Source organism: Phascolarctos cinereus, unplaced genomic scaffold, assembly GCF_003287225.1.
Source record: "Phascolarctos cinereus isolate Bilbo 61053 unplaced genomic scaffold, phaCin_HiC Scaffold_4;HRSCAF=312, whole genome shotgun sequence".
NCBI classification, from domain to species: domain Eukaryota; kingdom Metazoa; phylum Chordata; class Mammalia; order Diprotodontia; family Phascolarctidae; genus Phascolarctos; species Phascolarctos cinereus.
In genome coordinates this window covers 480,463,717-480,486,267 of record NW_027555847.1, presented here as the reverse complement: position 1 = coordinate 480,486,267, position 22,551 = coordinate 480,463,717, and the positions used below count along the sequence as shown (strand labels likewise).

At 36.3% G+C, this 22,551-nt stretch overlaps 1 protein-coding gene across 1 annotated transcript; it reads left to right on the top strand.

Moving 5' to 3' along the window:
• Positions 1-17,324: 17,324 nt before the first annotated feature.
• Positions 17,325-18,511, top strand: NPBWR1 (neuropeptides B and W receptor 1). The gene has a single exon (XM_021005893.2). The coding sequence runs from the start codon at positions 17,325-17,327 to the stop codon at positions 18,390-18,392; it is 1,068 nt and encodes a 355-aa protein (XP_020861552.2). The 3' UTR covers positions 18,393-18,511.
• The last annotated feature ends 4,040 nt before the right edge of the window (positions 18,512-22,551 follow it).

Here is a 22,551-nt window from a genome sequence, read left to right as displayed (position 1 = left end):
TCCTCTCTACAGAAAGACAGGTAGAATAGGTCCAGAAAGCCCCACATCAAGAGATGGGCTAAAAAATAGCTCTCTGGACCATGATACATTCCTCCCTATCTCAGAATTGCCCTAATCACCAAAAATCTCCATTAAGGTTCTGAAAACTGAACAAAAATCTTGTAATAATATTGATGATAATATATCTAGGGCTCTTAGGGACCATTGGTATATTACAATGTTCTATGCTTTTGTCAGTCTTACTACTTTGAGTGATTTTGTCTTGATTTTACTCTTTTCAAAATTACTTTCTACTTCAGATTCTTATAGCTCAGAGAGCTAATGCTCTATCCAGCTGCCATGATTCTTAATGGAAGCAATCACTTCCACTCCAAGGCCATGTGTTTAATTGCACGGTTCATAACACTGGGAAGGACAATGATATATCACTGAGGTTCCCATCTCCTAGTTTCTTTTGAAAGAATTGAACAGAGCAGATGGCACTTTAGGAATCACCATGTGTAGGGACCCTACAAGGGTATGACTTGTATATCTTGTCTGGTGTGTTTTGGGCTTTGGTATTGAGGGTAATAAATAATCAACATGTGTCCAAAAGAAATGTTGCTTGTACCAATCAACTTGAATCACTAGAACTTGGCTCACTGTTCTAGTCATTGTCAATTTAACTTAAAATGTAGTGAGAATTTGGAAATATTTGGTTAATTTACCTATTTGACCTAGTGAAACTTGATAATTTAATATACACATAAAATTTCTTTGCTTTTGTGAGCTGAGTGTAATTCAGATCAGTTTCCAGATAGTTTAGGTTTGATATTGGAACAAAATGAGACACTCATTGGTCATTTAATAGTTAACAAAAGAGGATTTATTTAGTCATAGCAAGAAAAGTATATTCAAGAAGAACAGGCATTGAGAACCTCTTGAATTGATTTAGCTGAACAAAGTTCCTATTGAAATTTATACCTTCTAGCTCCTTATGGCAGCCTTGAACTCAAACAATGAGAACTAATGCCAAATATCTGTTTCCTTAGTTTCTTGAGCCAAGCTAGTGTTGAGATATGTTTCAATAACTTTAAGGAAAAACTAGCCTAACCTACATAGGGATTGGGGTTGGGATATTCCTCCTGCCACACTTGGGATATGTCCTCTGATTAGTCCTGATGGTTGATTTCTGTTGCTCTATGCCTACAGGGCACTGTAAGTGGTGCCAATTGGCAAAGGCATGGAATGAAGAAAAGCATATACCAGCCAGTAGGAAACTGCATGAGCAGTACCTTTCTAAATAATTATATTCCTATCTCTGAATCTTTGTACTTGTTTTCCAGCTTGATTCTTTGGTTTCTTGTCTTAATAAACACTCACATCATTCCCAAGGCTGAACTTTGGTAAGGACACTGGCATTGAACCCAGCACAACTCTACCAGGCAATCTATGCTAATTAAGACCCATCACCTAAGGGTATAGACTTTCCTATTCCAAGATAGTACTTTGATTGGGATCATAAGTTGTTTTTTAATGCCTAAGTGGCTATTATTTCATTGATATGTATGTTACCTCCAAAGACAGAGATAACAACCCATCTATACTTGCTCATCTTGTACAATTTTTGCTTAAGTCTTCCACAAGTTCACAACAGGGAATCTTCCCAATGCCCTGGGGGAAGGATTAAAGGTAAAGCTTAAACATAGGATCTTTCTCGTATTCTCTTGATGCCATGATGAGATCAATGAGGCACATGAGCTACCTACCATTTTTGCTCTTACCACTTTGCCACATTTCCTTTTCAGTCTTACATTTTGATGAAATCTTTTATTTCAGGTCTTTATAGTGCCTTATTTGTTGTGTGTGGCAGACTGATCATACCACTATGTGCCTCTTCAATGCTGTCTGAGTGATACTCACTGGTAGTTCTTTGGAAGCTATAGTGTTCCATGGTTTATGGTTACATGGAAGTAATGGAAGTATATTGAAATTTTAAAAGACAATCCTTTGTCCATTTTCAAGAATTTTGGGATTATTAAGGGATCTTTACAAGTTTTGGAAGGAATTCATCTTGCTCCCCTCCTTTCATTTAATTCTGGGCCAAATTTACTCCATTTGTATTGTCTATGCAAGGTTGCAAAGTGTTTACAGAGCTATCCTGAGATCCAAGAAGCCCAGGCTTCAAATCCTGCCTCAAACACATGGTGTCTGGGAGACATTGAGCAAGTCACTTAACCTCTCACTGCTGTAAGAAACTCTCTAAGACCCTAAGTTGCAGTGAAGGAGCAGATCTGCTTAAGGAGAGGAAGGCTGCTTTTCTGGTAGCTGCCAATGAAATTGTATGTCCAACACTAATTCAAAACACCTTTTCTAAATACTGATTAAGTACATCTGGGACCATGATGTTAAAGTTCAAGTGTCCTTGATGGTGAAAAAAATTGTTGTGGAAATGTATAGCTTTTCCATTTTTCTTGTCTGTTGTTTTTTTAAATTTTTCTATTTCCGTGCTTAAATGTCTTCTAGAAATGACTTTTCTTAGCTGGGTCTCTTGTCAAACTTTTAAAAAACTTCTTTTATTCTCTTTGTTGTTCAGTTGTATTTGACCATTCATGACTCCATGGACTTGTCTATAGGTTTTTCTTGGCAAAGTTACTGGAGTGGTACACTATTTCCTTCTCTTGTGTCTCCCTATTTTACATATGAGGAACTGAAGCAAATAAGGGTTAAGTGATTTACATGGCTTGCAAGTTTCTGAGGTCACATTTGAACTCAAATCTTTCTGACTTCCAACTGAGTATTCTTCCACTGCACCACCTAGCTGCCCCCTTTTATTCTGGTTTTGTCTTTTGGATGAAGTTATACTTAATCTTTTAAGGTCCTTCTCTGTAAGATTTTATAAATTTTTTTTATTCTAAACTAGTATTGTTCTTAAAGACAGTATCTTTTAGTTTGACAAGTCAAGTGTTTGTTGATAAAGGCCTACTTTTTAATCTATTTTGGTCTCCTTTTTATGGTAATTTACTTACAATGGTTAAACTTTCATATCGTACTTTTTATCTATGTCTTTTGTTCTGCCTCCCTTTTTATGAAGCCTTTGCTTCACAGCTGCTAGTGCCCTCCCCTATAAAGTGAGTTTCTATTTATTTTATACTTTCTAGACTTCTCCACTTCTTTGCTCTCTGCCTTGTCCCTTTCTGAGTATTCTGCATGGCACCCCTCTCCTGCTTTCCAGTTCCCTTATATCTGTTGTCTCCCTCCATTAGAACGTGAACTTCTTGATAATAGAGACTGTTATAGCTGCTTGTATTTGTAGCTACAGTACTTAACACAGCACCTAGCAAGTAGAGGATACTTTATACTATCTATCTATCTATCTATCTATCTATCTATCTATCTATCTATCTATCTATCTATCTATCTATCTGTCTATCTATCTATCTATCTACGTTTATGTTGTCTTCCCCATTAGAATGTAAGCTCCTTCAGGGCAAGGGTTCCTTAGTGTTCAGGACTATGCTTGGTGTATACTAGGTAATCAATAAATGTTTGTTGATTATTTGATTTGTTTACAATCAATAACTAGTTAAACATATCAGGATAGAATTATTTTAATATCATAACATATTTTTAAAATTTTTATTCTTCTGGATTTTTACTAATTTTGATTTTTCTTTTAACAAGTTGATGATCTGATTTTACATAAGCAGCTGATTTATTAATAAGAAATGACTTGTTTACTGTCTATTAAAATATAGTTAATTATATTTTTATTATGTTGTTTGTTGCTTGTTATAAGTTGCAGGTTCATTTTTTTTGGGGGGGAAGATATTCATTATACACATATGAGACTTTTCCCCAGTCTACAAGGCCTTTGCCTCTCATTTTCTATTCCTGGTTGTTTTTAGGAAGATTAAATGAGATAGTATATGTAACTTTTTTTTTCTAACCAATGATTCATAAGTATTCATAGCCTTTTTTTTCTAAATGTCAATCAACTTGGTAAATTTACAAAAGAATTTGATTAATAAAATTCTATTTTTGCAGAACAGTTACATATCTACATATACTTGTCTTTATTTATTTTTTTGGGGGGAGGCTATTGGGGTTAAATGACTTGCCCAGGTCACACAGACATCCAGTCTGAGGCTAGATTTGAACTCAGGTCCTTCTGACTGCAGGGCTAGTGCCCTATCCACTGTACCGCCTAGGTGCCTCTACTTGTATTTACTTTGAGAGGAAATATCACCCCAAGATAGTAACCTTATTTCCAACCGAAGCTCCACCAAGAGCTGATGAATGTTCATAACTGCATTAAATGAGAGAGTTTTATCCTGAATCCTTTGAGCTATATTGGATTGAATCCCATTTTTATTAACTTTGGGAGGAAGCCTCCTTAAAAAAAGATGCACCCATTACAACTTTTCAGGTAATATTTTTATATTTCCCATTTTATGTTTTCAGTGACTGCATCGTCTCCTCAATGTGGGTAATCCTTCCATTGGTGTAGATCTTAACTCATGTATTTCCATTCATGCTCTGTAACCCTTGTCTATATCCTCTTTAAAAATCTCCAGTAATCCGAAGTGCTGGGCAAGAATTTCTGATCTCAAAAAAAAAAGAATTTCTGATCTCTTCATCAGGAGTCAAGGATAGATTGAAAACAAGTGCAAAGGTAGGGATGATGGAGGGACAATCTGCCAGAGAAGTAGAATAGAATGAGATCATTTGTGGTTATAGAGGAGTTTACCTTGGTAAAGATAAGGGTCACCTATTCCTATGAGATGAGGGTGAAGGAAAAGAAGGCACTTGGGTGATGTGAGATAAGGAAGAGGGAAGAAGGGGAAAGGAAGATGCATTTATTAAGCATCTGCAATGTTCCAGGCACTGTGCTAAGTGCTTTACAAATACTATTTTATTTAATGGTTACTTCACTCTATGAGGTAGGTGTCATTTTTATCCCATTTTATACTTGAGGAAACTGAAGTAGACAGAGGTTAAGTGATTTGGTTAGGGTTATATGGTTATGAAGTCTCTGAGGCCGGATTTAATTGATTCCACACCCAGCACTCTATCCACTGAACAACCTAGCTTTCCTTCACCAAGAAGAGGTAGCTCTCTGTGAATGACCTCACTTTTTGCAGTTCAGAAAGGTTCTCAGATGAGAGGGTGAGGGAGCCATAGAAAGTTTGAGGAGGGATGAAAAGCTTTGGGAGAGATGCTGTGGTAAGTAAAGTAATGAGTAGGGGTAGGAAAGCATAAAAAGATTGACTTTTAATGGTGAGGCTCCAGTTTAGGTTATGTTAATGTAAATTTGTAGTGGAACCACTTAGCACAATTTTGTAATTTTCTCCAGTTTTATTAAGCAACATATGTGTAGAAGCAAAGGCAGTGGATGGTGGAGGATATTGTGAACGGGCAAGAGATTCAAAATATAGGAGAGTTAAGAGTTCAACTGGTTCATCAAGTTATGGTCAAGATCTGGAAGGGAGGATATTATAGCTAGTACAAGAATATCGAAAAATCAAACAAAATGGGATTGATCTTTCCTTTCTTCTCATACATCCAAATCAAGTTGGAATGCTCAGACATTTGGGCAAATTTTCAGATTCCTGAAAAGAGGTAGCAAATTGTTTTTGCTTTAAAGCTTAACAACAATCAACATTTAAATTTGCTTGGTAAATGTATGTTCAGACTTTGAATTTGCTAAATCCTTTCTCAAGTGAACACTTTTACTTGCTTTTCTTACCATTCTATATTTATTCAGTAACAAATGTCCTTTGCATCAGATACATGAGTAAATATAATTGCTATTTGAGTTAGCCATTTATTGCCACATACAATTCACAACTAACCCCATATTTTTAAACTTCCTGCTAGACCAATGCATTTCAAATTGGCATTAAGTGAAGTTTAGAGAATATTGCCACTTGTACCTGTTCTTCCCATAAATTTTCACAAATCACTCTTTCACTTAAAGTCCTATTTTTATATCTAATTGCATTCTTAGTTATCAAAGGATAACTAAGAATAAGATAAGAGTGGAACACAAGATGTTTCAGGTCTTGTCAAGTATGTGGGTTCAGACATAGATTGTATGTCTGACATTCAAAGACCAGCCTAAATTTGAGAAGGCTCACTAATAGGCTGTGGAGTGATGAATTGTTCGACCACAATAATGATGAAAAGCGTCTTCTAGGTTGTAAAAGGATACAAATAGTTTCAATGGGTTGGTGGAAGAAGTATTTATGTCAATGAAATCATAGATATGTGAAGTATAAAAATATGTGAAAAGTACTTTGCTAGGCAATAGAGAAGATATGGTCTCTGCCATGTCATAGAGCTTGCATTCTGTGAAGAGCTTGTATCTGAAAGCATTGAAACACAAACTCTGTTGACACATTAGGGATCTTGGAGGAATGCTTTTGTAGCAAATAGAGGTTTGTATTTAATCCCCTATCATGCCTTTTTAGAATCTCAGATTATATATAACAATGTGAGATAGGCAGCTACCTAGCACAATTGATAGAGTACTTGTCCTGGAATCAGAAAGATCTGAGATAATAATCTCCCCACTCTACTTTGCTGGATTATTGTGAGGATCAAATATGATAGTATTTGTAAAGCACTTATCACACTGTATGGCACATAATAGGCACATTTCCTGACTCCTAGAAATTCTATCCTAGGCTGATTCTATCCTAGAAAAAAGCTATCTACACTCAGTGACTTTATTTCCACTTCTCTCATTCACTCAACACTGTAAAGTTATTTCCAACCTTACCTTTCAACCGAAATTGGTCTATTCATAATTAACATTGATTTATTAATTGACAAATCTGATGGTCTTTTCTTAGTTCTAATTTTCATGACCTACATGATGCATTTGATGTTATTGGTAGCCATTTTTTCCTGCACATTCTTTTCAATCAGGGTTTTCATGACACAACTCTCTTCTGGCTTTTCTTCTACCTGTCTAAGCACTCCTTCTCATTATCCTTTGTTGGTTCATCCATCATCCATTCCATACCCTCTAGTCGCTTCCCTTCCCTTTCTTTGTTTTTTTATTTTGAAGTTAATACCATTGTCTCAAATTTCTGGTTTTATAACCTTGGAGTTGTTCTTGACTGCTTACTATTTCTCACTTTGCAATCTTAATAGCTTTCCAAATTTTCCCATTTCCATTCCCACATAACATCTTGAATCTGACACTTTCTCTCTGTTCATCACAGTAGTTCAGTCCCTCATTAACTCATACCTAGGTTATTGCAATTTCTTCCCAATTGGTTTCCCTACCTCAAGTTTTTTCCTATTCCAACCCATTTTCCACACTGCTATCAAAATGATTTTCCTTAAGTAAAGATCTAACCATGTCACACCCACCTCCCACTAAATAAACTCCAATGGCTCACATTGCATCTAGAATGAAAAAAAAAACTCTTATGTTTATATTTTAAGCCCCTTTACAACCTAGCCCCAAGCTTTTCAGTTTCATTGTACACTTCTCCTTTCTATTAAGTATAACTTAACTGGCCTTCTCTCTGTTCCTCATATATGTCACTCTATTTACTATTTCCAATACTTTTCACTGGCTGTCTCCATTCCTGGAATATACTCTACCTCTGCCTTATAGAATCCCTCTTTTCTTTCAAGATTTGGTTCAGATACCAAGTTCTATGAGAAACTGTCTCTGATTTCTCAACTGCTAGTGCCCTCCCTCCCAAATTACCTTGTATTTAACTACATTGCACTTATTTGTATTTATTCTCTTTATATTTATTCATGTATAGTTTTATATACATACATACACATACATATACATATAAAATATATAACCTAATGGGGAGATAAGTGTGTGTATATATGTATACACACATAAATATGTATATATGTATATATATATATATATATACACACACACACACATACACATACATGCATACATACACATACACACATACACACACATTCATATCTCTCCCATTAGAATGTTTCATTATTTGTATCATAAGTATCTAACACAGTGTCTGGCATATAGTAAATGCTTAATAAATGCTTATTGGCTCCTTAATTGATTTATTAATCTTTGATATTCCAGTCTGCTCATCTGTAAAATTATGGAATTAGAACAGATGTCCTCTAAGAGCTTCTCTAGCTCTAAATCTATGAGCCTACACTCCTTATTGAATTTCAGCTTATTAAATTTTTACCATTTATCCAATCTATTTACATTCTTTTGGATGTGTATCTACCATCCAATTTATTAGCTTTATTTCATCTGTAAATTTTATTAAGCATGGCGCCTGGAACCCAGGTTTCCTGACTTCCATTCAAGTTTTTTTTTGCTATTATACCATGCATGCATGTTTTTTTTAAACTTTATACCTTTAGGTTTCTAATGTTTTTTCTAATGTGAAGCTTTTCATCACCCTTCAAGTCCCTATGAAATATCTTTCCCACCCTATTTTTCAGGGCAACTAAAATGTAACAATTATGTTGTAAGTCCTAATTTCAGGGGGAAAAACAGTAAGAATGCCATTAGTTGGTCCTAAAAAGGCATACTTTAGTGAAATGGCTTGGGACCTTTTTATAGTTAATATGGCTTCTAAAGTTTTCCCTATATCTCTACATGCACTATGAGTTCAACTACTTTTGCTGAACTAATCATTTATTAATTAAAGAGTAATACAGTAAAAACTGTCCAAGTGTTTAGTGCAGTCAGATAAAAATCTTAAGGATTTCAAGCAGTGGGTAAATCTATTATTAGCAGAAGAAAATGATAAAATACATAAAATTAATTAAATTAAAATATATAAAGAGGTAAGGAAAGTTATTAAAATGTGATACTCTGGGAAGGTACATTTTATGTATATCAAAACTACATTTGGATAGATTGTGGAATTTTATGATATAGAAGAACACAGGTGGGGAGGAAGGGGGGAAAAGAACAAACTAAAAAGTGCACAGCAGAGAACAAAAGAAAACTTACAAGGAAGCAAAGAAAAGATGGATAGCTTGGTAATAATGCATAATATTTATTACATAGGCTTTCTTGAAATGGAAATTTATTGCTACATATTTTGAATGCTGTCTTATGTTCTGCTGTGTATATGACGTGTTTTTTTCCCTTTTCTTATTTTGTATTTAAGTTTAAAATATGTTTCTTTTCTTGTTGTATATTTGAATTTTAGAAAAAAATTTAAAAATAGAAAAAAGAAGAGCACCAATATCCTGCAAACTGCCTTGTGAGGGCTGAGGAATGTACTCACCTAAAAAGAAATAAGAAGAAAGGAGAAGGGGAGGGAGACCACTATCACATAAAGCATTGACTAAGGTAGAAAATATATAATAATGGAGGTAAGGATGTAAATATGGGCATTCTATGAAACTTACCTTCATCTTAACAGGATAAGGGAAGACTAAACACAACTACTCATACTCATACATAGAGACATAAAGATTTTGGAGTAGAAATACATTAAACTCAAAAGAGTTATAGGAAAAGACAGGTACCAGGAGAGTGAGAGAGGGGTTTGAAAGGCAATAGTCATAAACAAAACAAACTCAAATGTTAGGGAAAAAAAGAAACACAAAGTTCCTTTAAAGTTTGAACAAGAGGTTGGAACATAATCTATTATGCTTGAGCTGAACTAAAATTAAAGGGATTTAGTAGCAATCATTAATTCTGAGAAGATAACAGTAAATATAGACAAGATAAAAAGAGAGTATTGTAGGGAAATTGCATTGTACTTAAAGGCACTGCAGACAATGAAAATATTAATACTTAACTCAAATGTAACTAATTTAATAGGATCAAATATATATAAAAGAAAAATTAATGTAATTGGAGGGAGAAATAGATATCAAACTATAATAGTGGGAGACCTTAATACATCTCTTTCAGATCAAGAAATATCTAATAAAAATAAAAAAGTTAAATGGCTAAATGTAACTTTAAAAAAATTGCAGAATATATATCTCAGATGATTACTGAATAGAAATAGAAAGGAAATTATGTATTTCTCTAATGTAAATGCTACCTTTACAAAAATTGACCATGTATTATGGCAAACAACCTCTCAAAAACTTTAGAAAAGCAGAAATTCTAACCACACAATTTACTGATTGCAATGCAATAAAATTATTTTCAATAAATGACATTTAACGAATTATAAAACAATTAGGAACTGAATGAGGCAAACCTAAAGAAATGGTCAAAGAACAAATTGTTGAAATAATATAAAATTTCACTAAAGAAAATGAAATAATGAGATAACATAACAAAACTTACGGAATGAAGCTAAAGCAATTCTGAGGAAAAATATATATTCATGTATGCATGTATGCATTCATGTATATATATACACATACATATATGTATACACACACACATATTTTCACTAACAAAAGAGAGAAAGAACAAATCAATCAAGCATTCAAATAAAAAAATTGAATGATAACAAATGAAAAATCCCCCAAAAGCAACAAAATAGAAATTCTGAAAACTGGAGATGACATTAGTAAAATTAAAAACAAAAAAAATCATTAAATTAATAAATAAAACAAGGAGATTTAAAGGGAAATAGAACTCACAATAAATGAAGAGAAAATAAAGAAAATTATCAGAAACTATTTTGCCTAACCATATGCTAAAAAAACTGATAATTTAGAGGAAACGGATAAACAGTTAAAAAACAATACCCAGAAGAAAGAGACTTTAAATAACACAATATCAGAAAAAAAATTGAAGAAACTAAAATAATTTTCCAAAAGGAGGGAAAATAAACTCCAGGGAAAGATGAATTTGCAAGTAAATTCTAGAAAATATTGACAAAAAATTAATTCTCATGTTACATAGACTATTTAGAATAATAGGAAAAGAAGACACTTTCCAAATTTCTCTCTCTCTCTCTCTCTTTTTTTTTTTTTGGTGAGGCAATCAGGATTAAGTGACTTGCCCAGGATCACATAGCTAATATGTGTCAGGTGTCTGAGGCCTGGTTTGAACTCAGGTACTCCTGACTCCAGGGCTGGTGCTCTATCAACTGTGCCACCTAGCTATCCTTTCCCAATCTCTTTCTATGATACCTTGACAAGTAAATCAGGGAGAGATAAAGTAGGAAAATAAAACTGCAGAACAGCATCCCTTAATCACATTGATGCAAAAAATTTAAATAAGATATTAGCAAGCAGGCTATAAAACCTATCAGGAAGATATTACATTTTGAGTAGGTTTAGCTTATACCAAGCATGTAGGGTTAGTTTGATATGAGGAAGACCATTAATATAATAAATCATATTAATAATATGAATAATTTAAAAGAAACCCAAAATGCTGCAGGGCTTTTAACAAATCTGTTTTTCTTATAAATTCTAGGAAGCATAGGAATAAATAGACATTTTCATTATATAGTAAGTAACATCTAATTGCAAGAGCAGATGTTTTATATTTAATGGGGAAAATTTAGAGAATTTTACAATATGATGAGGGGTAAAGCAAGGATGCCCTTTATCACACTACTATTTAACACAATGCTAGAAGTCCTAGCTATAGCAATAATACAAAAAAGAAAAATCAAAAGAATAATCATAGACAAAGTGGAAAAATATTGGTTTTTGTAGATTATGTGATGATTTACTTAGCAAAGCCTAGAATACATTAAAATTAGTTGAAACAATAAATAAATTCAGACAACCTGAGGGATATAAAATAAACCTAAATATCTCATTAACATTTCGTATATCACCAACAAAACCCAGCCACACAAGCTCGAAACAAAAAATCAATACAAAATACTACACAAGTTTTAAAAATGTTTGAACACAGACCTACCAAAATTCACCCAGGAGCTATATTATTCCAGCTCTAAAACCCTATAGAAATAAAGGTAGACCACTCTTTTTGTGGTGGCCAAGAATTGGAAATTGAGAGGATGCCCATCAATTGGGGAATGGCTCAATAAGTTGTGGTATATGAATGCAACAAAATGCTATGATTCCCATGAGCAGGCAGACTTCAGAAAAACCTGGAAAGACTTACATGAACTGATATTGAGTGAAGTGAGCAGAACCAGGAGAACACTGTATACACTAACAGCAACATTGTTCAAAGACTAACTTTGGTAGACTTATCTCTGCTTAGCAACGCAAGGATCTAAGATAATACCAAAAAACTCATGATGGTAAATGCTATCCACATCCAGAAAAATAACTATGGAGTATGATGCAGATCAAAGCATATTATTTGCTTTCTCTCTTTTTGTTTCTCTTCTTTCTTATAGTTTCTTTCATTGGTTCTAATTCTTCTTTACAACATGACTAATGTGAAAATATGTTTAACATGAATATATATGCAGGGTGAAGGAAGGAAGGGAGGGGGAGAAAATTTGGAATTCAAAATCTTATGGAAGTGAATGTTGAAAACTAAAAATAAGTCAAAAAAATAAAAGCAGACTTAAATAATTGGAGAGATAGAAATTGCTCATTGATAAGTCAAGCCAATGTAATAAAAATTGCAATTCTACCTAAGTTAATTTATTTATTCTTTGCTGTGCCAATCAAAATGAATATTTTATAGATCTAAAAAAGCAAAAGTTTATACAACTAGAAAAGTAAAAACAAATTTCATTTGGTGGAACAAAAGGTCAAGAAGAACAATAATATCATGAATAATGGGGAAAAAAGTGGAAAGGGAGGAAGTCTATCAGTACTAGATACCAGATTGTACTATAAAGTGTCAATCATTAAGATGATTTGATATTGGTTAAAAATAGAGAGATTAATCAGTGTGATACATTAGGCATGTTGTCTACTGAAGCAAAAACCCACATAACATAGTGTTCTATAAATTCCAAGACCCTAGTTGATGGACTCACTGACAAAAAACTTCTGGGAAAGCTGAATAGCAGCAGCCTGATAGACCAATATCTCATTGTATATCAAGAAAAGTTCCAAACTGATACATAATCTAGATATAAAATGTCACATAATAAGTATATTAGAGGAGCAAGGAAAAATTATCTTTGTGATCAGGATTGGAAGAGTTTAAGTGATAAAAAGGATCATGCAAGATAAAACTGTATAATTTTGGTTTTATAAACTTAAAAAGATTTTGCAGAAACAAATCTATTATAGTTGAAATTTGAGGGGGAACAGATGAATGGATTTTCATGATGCTTGGGGAATGAGCCTGAAGTTTAGAATCTGGCTTCACAAGGAGCCAAATGTTCTATTGCTTCTGTGTCCCATTAGACAATTTATTGAATGACTTCTGAGAGCTTATGAATCGAAGGAAGGTCATGGCATGAATCTGATATTTTCTTTTTTTTAAAAATAGATTTCTTTCTTAGCACAAACAAAACAAAAACCTTTATTTAGAATTTGTACAAACTCAAAACTAAGGTCATATCTTTCATTGCTTATAGATAATCTTAATTGGTTTTTGTATTGAGCCCCAAGTGCTTTAACTTACTACTTTCAAATTCAAATAAGCTTAAATATGTAATAGTTAATTTAGTAATGGGATTTTTACTGCAATTCAATGTGAATGGTTATTCCCAGTTTTTTCCCTCTTTGCAGTGGTGTGCTATGAAGATACTTTGATTTTTAATTTAAAATATTAAAATAAGCAGTTTCTTTGATAGAGTGAAAAAAATTAATCAGTTGCTTTTTAAACTTGAATCAAATGGTCAGTTCATTGAAAGAGATAAATCTGATAGTCCTTTATAGGATCCCTTAAATGCATGACTATGGGGCATGGAAAGTTTCCTATGAAGTAAAGGCTAGTGTGGTTAGATGGAAGATATAAACTGAACTTATCCCTTTAAAATGGTCCCATGAGGCAGACAATCTTATTGTTATTTTATAAATGGGAGTTAGAAAGATTAAGTGATTTTTGTCCATAGTTACACAATAAAAAGAGGAGTCAGGATTTGAATCCAAGTTTCTTGATTCCAAATCCAGCTTTCTTTTCTCTATGTCTCAAATGCCTCGTTTAAAGCATTTTGTCAAGCATTTTGTCAAGATAAGAGCAATAGTGTGTTCTGAAATAGTATTTATAAATGAAGGTCATCAGGAAGGAATGGAAATGAATTCACAGTTGAACCTGTAATTTTCATGCTTTCCTTTTTTAACTCTAACAACCCTGGCATCTCAGAGCCATCTGGAGCATTCTACTGTTGTTGCTGCTGAGACTTATTCCAAAACTATGCCTGTCCTCAGGGTGAACCCTTATCCCACGAAGGTTCTCTTGGCCTACATCTAAGTAAACTCTTTTCTCAGTTCAGCTGAGAAAAAGTTAAAGTTTTCTAGGTAACTAAGGGACAATCAATAAAACTAAACAGAAATATAGAATTGACAAGTTAATAGAATATAGAATGCTTATGTCATAGGAACTACAGTTTAGACATCAATTGTCTTGACTGGCAGAGCTTTAGGGACCCTGCTTCTACCCATTTCCTGAATCTTGTGTCAAGTTTTTTACTCTTGAATAAATCTCAGGTTCTCTTTCTCCCATGCAAGACTCACTCCAGGCTATGTGACCTCCAGACTTCTATTCTTTTCTTATTTTAATTATTTCAACTCTTTTTTTCAAAGCCATAACCTCCATTGTCTTTCACTGAGTTTTTGTTTCATAGCTGAAGAATGCCTCCAATTCTCAGCTCACTTTCAGAATTGAAGTAAAGGCCATGTCCTGAGCTTGGTTTTGATCAGCCTCAGGAAGCTCACTTCAGGTTGTAGTAGGGTAAATTATTCCCATTTCTAGACAAAAGAGACTTAAGCAAATATAGATTTTAAATATATAACTTCAATATTGATATTAATATTGCTAAATTCAGCTACCTTTGTAAATTCCTCCTTAAAGACATAGTGATTTAAATTAGTAGAGTTAAAAGTGAAAGGTATAATAGGTGTAATAACAGCTAAAATTTTAATAACATATTAAAGTTTGCAAGATAGTTCAAATATTTTCTCTCATTTTATCCTCACAAGAACCATGAGAGGAAGGTGTTAGTATAGTATTACATCTATTTATAAATGGAGAAATAGGAATAGACAGGGGTTATGATTTGCCAAGCAGAGCTAGTAAGTGTCTGAGAAGGATTCAAATTCAGGTCTTCTTGACTCCTACTACAGTACTCTATTCACTATACTATTTGCCTGTTAGTAGTTCATCTCACTACTTTTATAGAAAGGGTCATAGATAGCTAGAGTTGGAAGAATTTTCAGATCTCAGAATTAGAGCTGGACAGGATCTTGGAAGTAATCTAGTAAAATACCCTTATTCTGATGAGAAACTGAGGCCCAAAGAGGGTAACTTGCCTAAGGTCATACAAAACAAGGGTTTGAATCTAGGAGTCTTCTGACTCCTAGATGGCACAGTGGATAGAGCACTGGAGTGAGAATCAGGAAGACTCATCTTCCCAAGTTTAAATCTGGCTTCAGACACTTACTAGCTGTGTGACCTTGGGCCAGTCACTTGCTTTTCTCAGTTTTCTTCAATTCCTCATCTGTAAAATGAGCTAGAGAAGGAAATGGCAAAAACAAAACAAAACCCTCCATTATCTTTGCCAAGAAAACCCCAAAGAGGGTCACAAAGATTTGGACATGACTGAAATAATTCAATAACAACAACAAAACCTCTTGACTCCACGTTCCTCATGCTTTCTGCTGTACCTGAAATAAATTAATATAATTCCCACAATTTATAGATAAGCAAATTGAGGCTTAGAGAGATAATGTAGTATTTCTTAATATTTCAGATAACATTGTAAAAGGAAAAAAATACCCCCCCAGGAGAAATTATTTGCTACTAAGATATTTTCATCTATTTTCTACTCTTTCATAATAGTATACTATCATTATTTTTTTCTACTATCATTATTTGAAATATTTTTTGAGAGTATAAACTTATGGCAATAGGATTCAAGGAAAGAGATCACTCCTTTGGAGCACCTCGTGTCCAAGTCATCAGAAATAACCTGAAGTGAACTTCCTGAGGCTGATCACCAGCTAAGCTCAGGACGTGGCCTTCACATCAGTTCTGCAAATAAGCTGAGAAGTAGAGGTCTTCTTCAACTATGAAACAGAAATTCAGTGGAAGACTGGGGATTAAGACTTTGAAAAAAGAGTTGAAATAGCAAAAGAAGTCTAGGGGGTCACATAACCCATTAGGGAAAACATTTTAAAAAGTGAAATGTTTTTACTTTAGGTTTAATGATGACTAACATGCTAATTACGATCTACATTAATTAAACTGTTGTCAGAGAAATGTTTTATTTCTTTCAGAAAAAAGTTACAGTAATAGGCCATCAATTCCAACATCCCGTTTTGCTTGTTAAGAAGTTACTGTATTTGCGTCTGCGCTGTCTTGCTCAGATTTGCAGTAGCTGGGTAGAAAGAGCTGTCCAGGATTTCAGCAGCCTAGCAGACATTCAGAGAGTCGGAGCTGGCCAGAGTTTCACGTTTGAGTTTCGGGTTTTTAGTTTTACAATTGTGGCTATATTCGACCAGCAAGTCACACTGAAGGACAGTCAAAAGAGGAAGTTATTAAGGTAAGCTTACTTATTAAATATGAAAGACCACTGGAGAAACAGAACTGCGATGTTACTATTAATTCAGGAAGAGGCAAAAGAAATAAATGCAGCAGGTTTTGCAGTGGTAGATGTATTTCAGTGATATTGTAAGTGGATTGTATTTCTTCTTAAAAAGGCGAGATTTGGGTGGTTTAGGATTCCCTTCTCTCGACCTCGCCCCTACCTTTATTTTATTTGAGATAGTTTACTTGTTACAATAATATACCAACACGTAGGGGAATGATTTAGGGAACCAGATTTCAATAGGCGATGTGTAATAATAATATGCAAACAGTCCCCTGTAGGTACACACCCACGCCACCCCGCCCCGCACACACTGTCTTCCCAGTTAAAAGAGCTTAATATTATTTTGTAGACCAAGAGCCTGTACCCAGAGGTCCTAATTTGTGCTTTGATAATAATTTTGCAGGCTAAAGAAGTCAGAAGAGACGGGACCCTCTCTGCAGCTGCCTGTAACCCAATGTCACACTGACTGCGGGGACTAGCGGTGATGCTTCCAGAGCAACTTTGAAAAGCCACAGGTGAAGAGAGTCTCTTCTCCAGGTCCCCAACTGCTTCTGAGTAGTGCTGTCCTCTGACAACAGCGTTGGTGGAGAGACAACTCTGTAAAGGAGACTACAGCCTGAGAAGAGACTGCAAGTGGCAGAGGGGAGTGGGGGTGGCAAGGCGAGAGCTGGCGCGAATCTTTCCCATTCCCTAATAGGTTTTCTCTCTTACACCTTTCCCCACACTTCAGCCTCCAGCGAGTGCATGCAGACTTTCTGGAGCCCAGTGATCCTTTGCTTTAGGAAGATGTACAACCTATCTTCCAGTCCCGGACCGGCGAACTCGTCCTGCCCTAAGCCAGAGCTGGGCTGCTCTCAGGAGCTAGCAGAGGAAGATGAGGGAGAGCCCGGGGGTCACAACGCCTCCAGCCCTGAGCTGCTCCTGCAGCCCCTGTACATAGCTGTGCCGGTCATCTACTCTGTGATCTGCGCAGTGGGGCTGACTGGCAACACAGCGGTGCTCTATGTCCTCCTCCGGGCGCCCAAGATGAAGACGGTCACCAACTTGTTCATCCTGAACCTAGCCATTGCGGATGAGCTCTTTACGCTGGTGCTGCCTATCAACATTGCTGACCACCTTCTATTGCAGTGGCCCTTCGGGGAGCTGATGTGTAAACTCATCATCTCTATCGATCAGTACAACACCTTCTCCAGCCTATATTTCCTCACGGTTATGAGCATCGACCGCTACCTGGTGGTGTTGGCCACTGTTGAGTCCCGCAAGACGGCCTACCGCACCTACAGGGCAGCCAAGGTAGTCAGTTTGGCTGTCTGGTTCCTTGTTACTCTTATTGTCCTGCCCTTCACAATCTTCGCCCAGCTTTACGAGGAGGAGGGTCGTCTCCAATGCGTCCTGGTGTTTCCCCAGCCAGAGAGCTTTTGGTGGAAAGTGAGCCGCATCTACACACTCATCCTGGGCTTCGCCATCCCTGTGTCCACCATCTGCATCCTCTACAGCATCATGCTGTGTCGATTGCGGGCCATGAAGCTGGACAGCCATGCCAAAGTCCTGGATCGGGCCAAGAAGCGGGTGACCCTCATGGTGCTGGTCATACTGGCTGTGTGCCTCTTCTGCTGGACGCCTTATCACCTTAGCACCGTGGTCGCCCTCACCACAGATATTCCGCAAACTCCAGTCATCATCGGAGTCTCCTACTTCATCACCAGCCTGAGCTATGCTAATAGTTGCCTCAACCCTTTCCTCTATGCTTTTCTTGATGACAACTTTCGGAGAAGCTTCCGTAGGCTGGTGGAGTGTCGGGCCTCTCCCTGAAGTATAGGGTTCCTCTGAGAATCTTTTCTTTCATTTCCCTCTCACACACTCTGCTCTACTCCCTAGTCCTCTAATCTCTGGTCTCTCAGAGGGGGAACTGGCGGTCCGAATTATTATGGCCTTGGTAGGGGGAAGATGGGGTAGCTTGGTCAAAGACTTTCCCTCAAGCTTTTTTTTTTTCAGGTTCTGAGAGCGTGAAAATATTTTCCATTTTCTTTGCACCAACTTTTTTTTAAGGGGGGGAGGGAACTAAGAAGTTCTCCGCAGAGTCTTTGTCCAAATCTTTCCTTTAACGTCAAGCCGAAGTCAAATAAAACTGAGCTTTTGGGAAAGACTTGGACCTTGTAAAGAAAAATAAAGGAAAACAGCGAAATCAATGCCCCCCATCCACCCCACCCCGCTTTATGCTTTACGCTCTGTTTTACTCAGATGCTTCCTATTAGTGTCCTGTTTTCCTTGAACCTAGCCTGAGGTGAAGCGTACCAGTTGTCCTTGTCTCTGGCCTATTTTCATATTTCTCCCTTTTTCTTCTCTCTGTATTTTGGGATCAGAGTGCGGACAAGCGTTTTCTCTTGCTTACTAAACAATTTTTCTCTGCACTTAGACTGGGAGAAACAGTAATACTTCCCTCTACTACATTCCAGTGGGTCAGAAAGGTGCGCTAGAAAGTGCCCTGGCGCCGGCAGACACTGACCATAAAAATCTCTTTGAGTCCTCTCTTGAAAGGAGGAAGCGGCTTCAAGGAGTAACACAGCTTCTGGCTTCTCTTTCTGAACCCCTTCTTAAGAAAACGACTGCATCTTGTCTATTTGATGGGGCAGATGGAGAAAGAGGAGGGAAGAAGAGAGAAAGAGAGGTAGGGACAGATCTAGCAGTGAGAAGCTAGTTGAAATCTCCGAGAGGATTCTGGGTCCGGGGGAGATTAATGATTTTGATAAAGCAGTTTTCATTGTCTTAAGTGGAAAAGTTTCCCTTTTTGAATCGTGTTCAGTGAAACTCCCGTTTCCTTGAGTCAATAGAGGGGGAGGGGGGAAAGGGAACGCACGGTGCTGGCAGATCACGCCCTAGGCCAGCTTGGTGTAACAGAGGAGTAAAATCAATGCTTTTTAGACAGAGGAAGTCCTCAGCTACAACCTTTAGTTTCTGGGTGTTTGAATCTTTTTCGATCCTTGCCCTCTCCCCGAGCTACACTAAGAGCAGCTTTACGATTTGCTGTCAGAAACCAAGGTCTTACATCTCCTGCTTTCCAGCCAGCTTATTTCTGGGTTCGTAGAAAACATCAAGTGCTGGGGGTAGGTTGGTGGGAGGGAGGGGGAGGAGCGGGGGAAACAGAATTTCTAGCAAGCACGTTTAGACCTAAGACTTTGGAGCCACCTGCTGTAGAAAGATTTCTCCCTGCAAGAGCGCTTTGGCTAAATTCTACTGCCCAGCTTTTGTTCTTCAATGCGCCTGGACACTGTAACTAAAACCGTCTAAATGAGTGCCCAAATGTGTTAGTAATTACATCTTTCAACAAAGTATCTCCACACCCAATTCTTCATCCCAATTCACCCCCAGCCAACTGGGGGCCAGTTGATAGTGTCTTCCTGAATTTTATTTAAGAAATAGTTACTTTATTAGGAGGAAGGGAGGGAGGGAAAGGAGAGAGAGGGAGGGAGGGAAGGAAGGGGAGAGAGAAAGAGAGAGAGAGAGAGAGAGAGAGAGAGAGAGAGAGAGAGAGAGAGAGAGAGAGAGATTAATAGGGTTCAAAGGAACATATTTAAACGTCTTTCAAGTGCCCTAGGATTTTTTCCATTTTTTGTAAAATTAACAAAACTGTTTTTCCTCCTCTGCCTCCCCTAATTAACTAATATCTAATTAATTTGTTAGTCAGAGGTGCTAGTATATCAAAGTGGAAATTTGACAAAGAAGGTAGACAGCTTAGAAAATTCAAATTCAAAATGCCACTGAGGAACTGGAATTATCCAGCTCAGCAATTTTCATTACTTAAAATCTCCTTCGTGCTGTGCTATACAGATATTACATAGCACAAATCATTAAGGGTCAAATCTAGTTAATGAAGCTTACCAAAGCTGATGTTTTTCACATACCCATTTGCATTCCTAGCAAGTGAAGTAGTCAGAAGAATTTATTGTGTCTACTATATGCTAGGTACTGTGCTAGATTACAGTGCAATCAGAATGGATGGTGGTAAGAACTACTAGCAAATTATTCTAAGGGGTACTGCCATATATCATGTATTTGACCACACAGAGGCATAGATCCAAACCATGACTATGTGAGTAAGCATGCCTTGGAAGAATTTGGTACCTCCGATTCAGCAAGACTTGTTAAAATGATTCTGTGAGCTACTGAAATTGCACATAAGGGCTATTGCCCTACATTGAGTCATAGAGAAAGCCAGGTTATCTCTTTTGGTGATAACCAACTCCATTATATGCATGGATGCCACTTGGCATAATGGTTAAAGGATTGAACTTAAAGTCAGGAAGATCTGGGTTTGAATTTTTTTTTGTCACTTACAAGTTGTATGACTACAGGCAAGCCATTTACTCTCTGAGCCTCAGTTTCCTCAACTGCAAAAAGGGGTTAGTAATATCTGCATTACCTACCCCACAGGGTTGTTGTGAGGGTGAAATAAGCTATCGTGTCATATAAATTAGCTATTGTTATGATATCAATCTAAACTCATCCTTATTGTCTAGAGTAATGTGGTAAATAAATATACAGGTAGGCATCCTTAAAGAAGAAGAATTTACTTAAATCTTGTATTTTGTTATTGTGCAAGTATTAACTATCTGTAGTAGTCTTGCTTTCCTTGTCTTATCTATAATATTAAACATTAATGCTATTGGGACTTAAAGGTGTTTTGTTTTGTTTGTGACACGTGTGTACTGTATGTATTTGTGGGCCAATATCAGAAGTGCACAAACTGGGATATTCCATCATGGAAGTACTCAACTTAAAATAAAAATCAACAGCTATGTGTAATGAGTTTTATGGAAAATGGTGAATCTCTTGTGTATAGTACTTTAGGATTCATCGGGACATGCTTCTGACTTTCCTAGTGCCATCTCAGTAATAATATTTTTTTTCTTTAAACACATACATTTTTCTTGCATACACTTGTTTAAACTGTTAATGAAAATGTAGACTTGGCAGGCAAGCCAAAAGCATGGTGGGAGGTGGGGAGGAGTAGGGAGAAGAGAAGGCTATCAGAAAATTTATTCTTACATCTCGTACAATTAGGTCTTGTTTTAATTAGAATCAGAATGGTTGGGGGGGTTGAATCAGAGAAGACTGAATTTCTTTCTTATTATTCTTTTTTTCAGTATTTTATTTTTAATTTTTCCCCAGTTACATGTAAAAACAATTTTCAACATTGGTTTTTTAAAACTTTGAGTTCCAAATCCTCTCTCTCCTTCGCTCCCCACCCCCCACTCCTATTGAGAAGGCAAGCAATTTGATACAGGTTATACATGCATAATGATGTAAAACATATCCATGATACTTATGTTGTGAAAGAAAACATAGACAATAAACTCAAGAAAAATAAAGTAAAAAAATATACCTCAATCTGTGTTCAGACACCATTAGTTCTTTCTCTGCGAATGGATAGCATTTTTCACACAACTCCTTCAGAATTGTCTTGGATTGTTGTATTGCTGAGAAAAGCTAAGTAAGTCATTCACAGCTGATCATCTTACAATATCATTCTTACTTTGTACACAGTACATTTCACTTTGCATCAGCCCATGTAAGACTTTCCAGGTTTTTCTAAGAGCATTCTGCTCATCATTTCTTATAGTATTCCATCATAATCACATACACAACTTGTTCAGCCATTCCCCAATTGATGGGCATCTCTTCAACTTCTAATTCTTTGCCCCCAGAAATGAGCTGCTATAAATATTTTTGCACATATAGGTCCTTTTCCTTTTTTGTTTTTTATCTTTTTTGGGATACAAACCTAATATCAGCATTGCTAAGTCAAATGGTATGCATGGTTTTATAGCCTTTTGGGCATAGTTCCAAATTGCTGTCCGGAATAGCTGAATCAGTTCACAACTCCACCAACAATGCATTGTCTCATTTTTCCCGCATCCTTGCGAATGTTTGTCATTTACCTTTTCTGTCCCATTAGCTAATCTAATAGGTA

Bases quoted from the DNA above. Each gene is read 5' to 3' on its own strand.
- NPBWR1 (XM_021005893.2), top strand. From the start codon at position 17,325: ATGCAGACTTTCTGGAGCCCAGTGATCCTTTGCTTTAGGAAGATGTAC.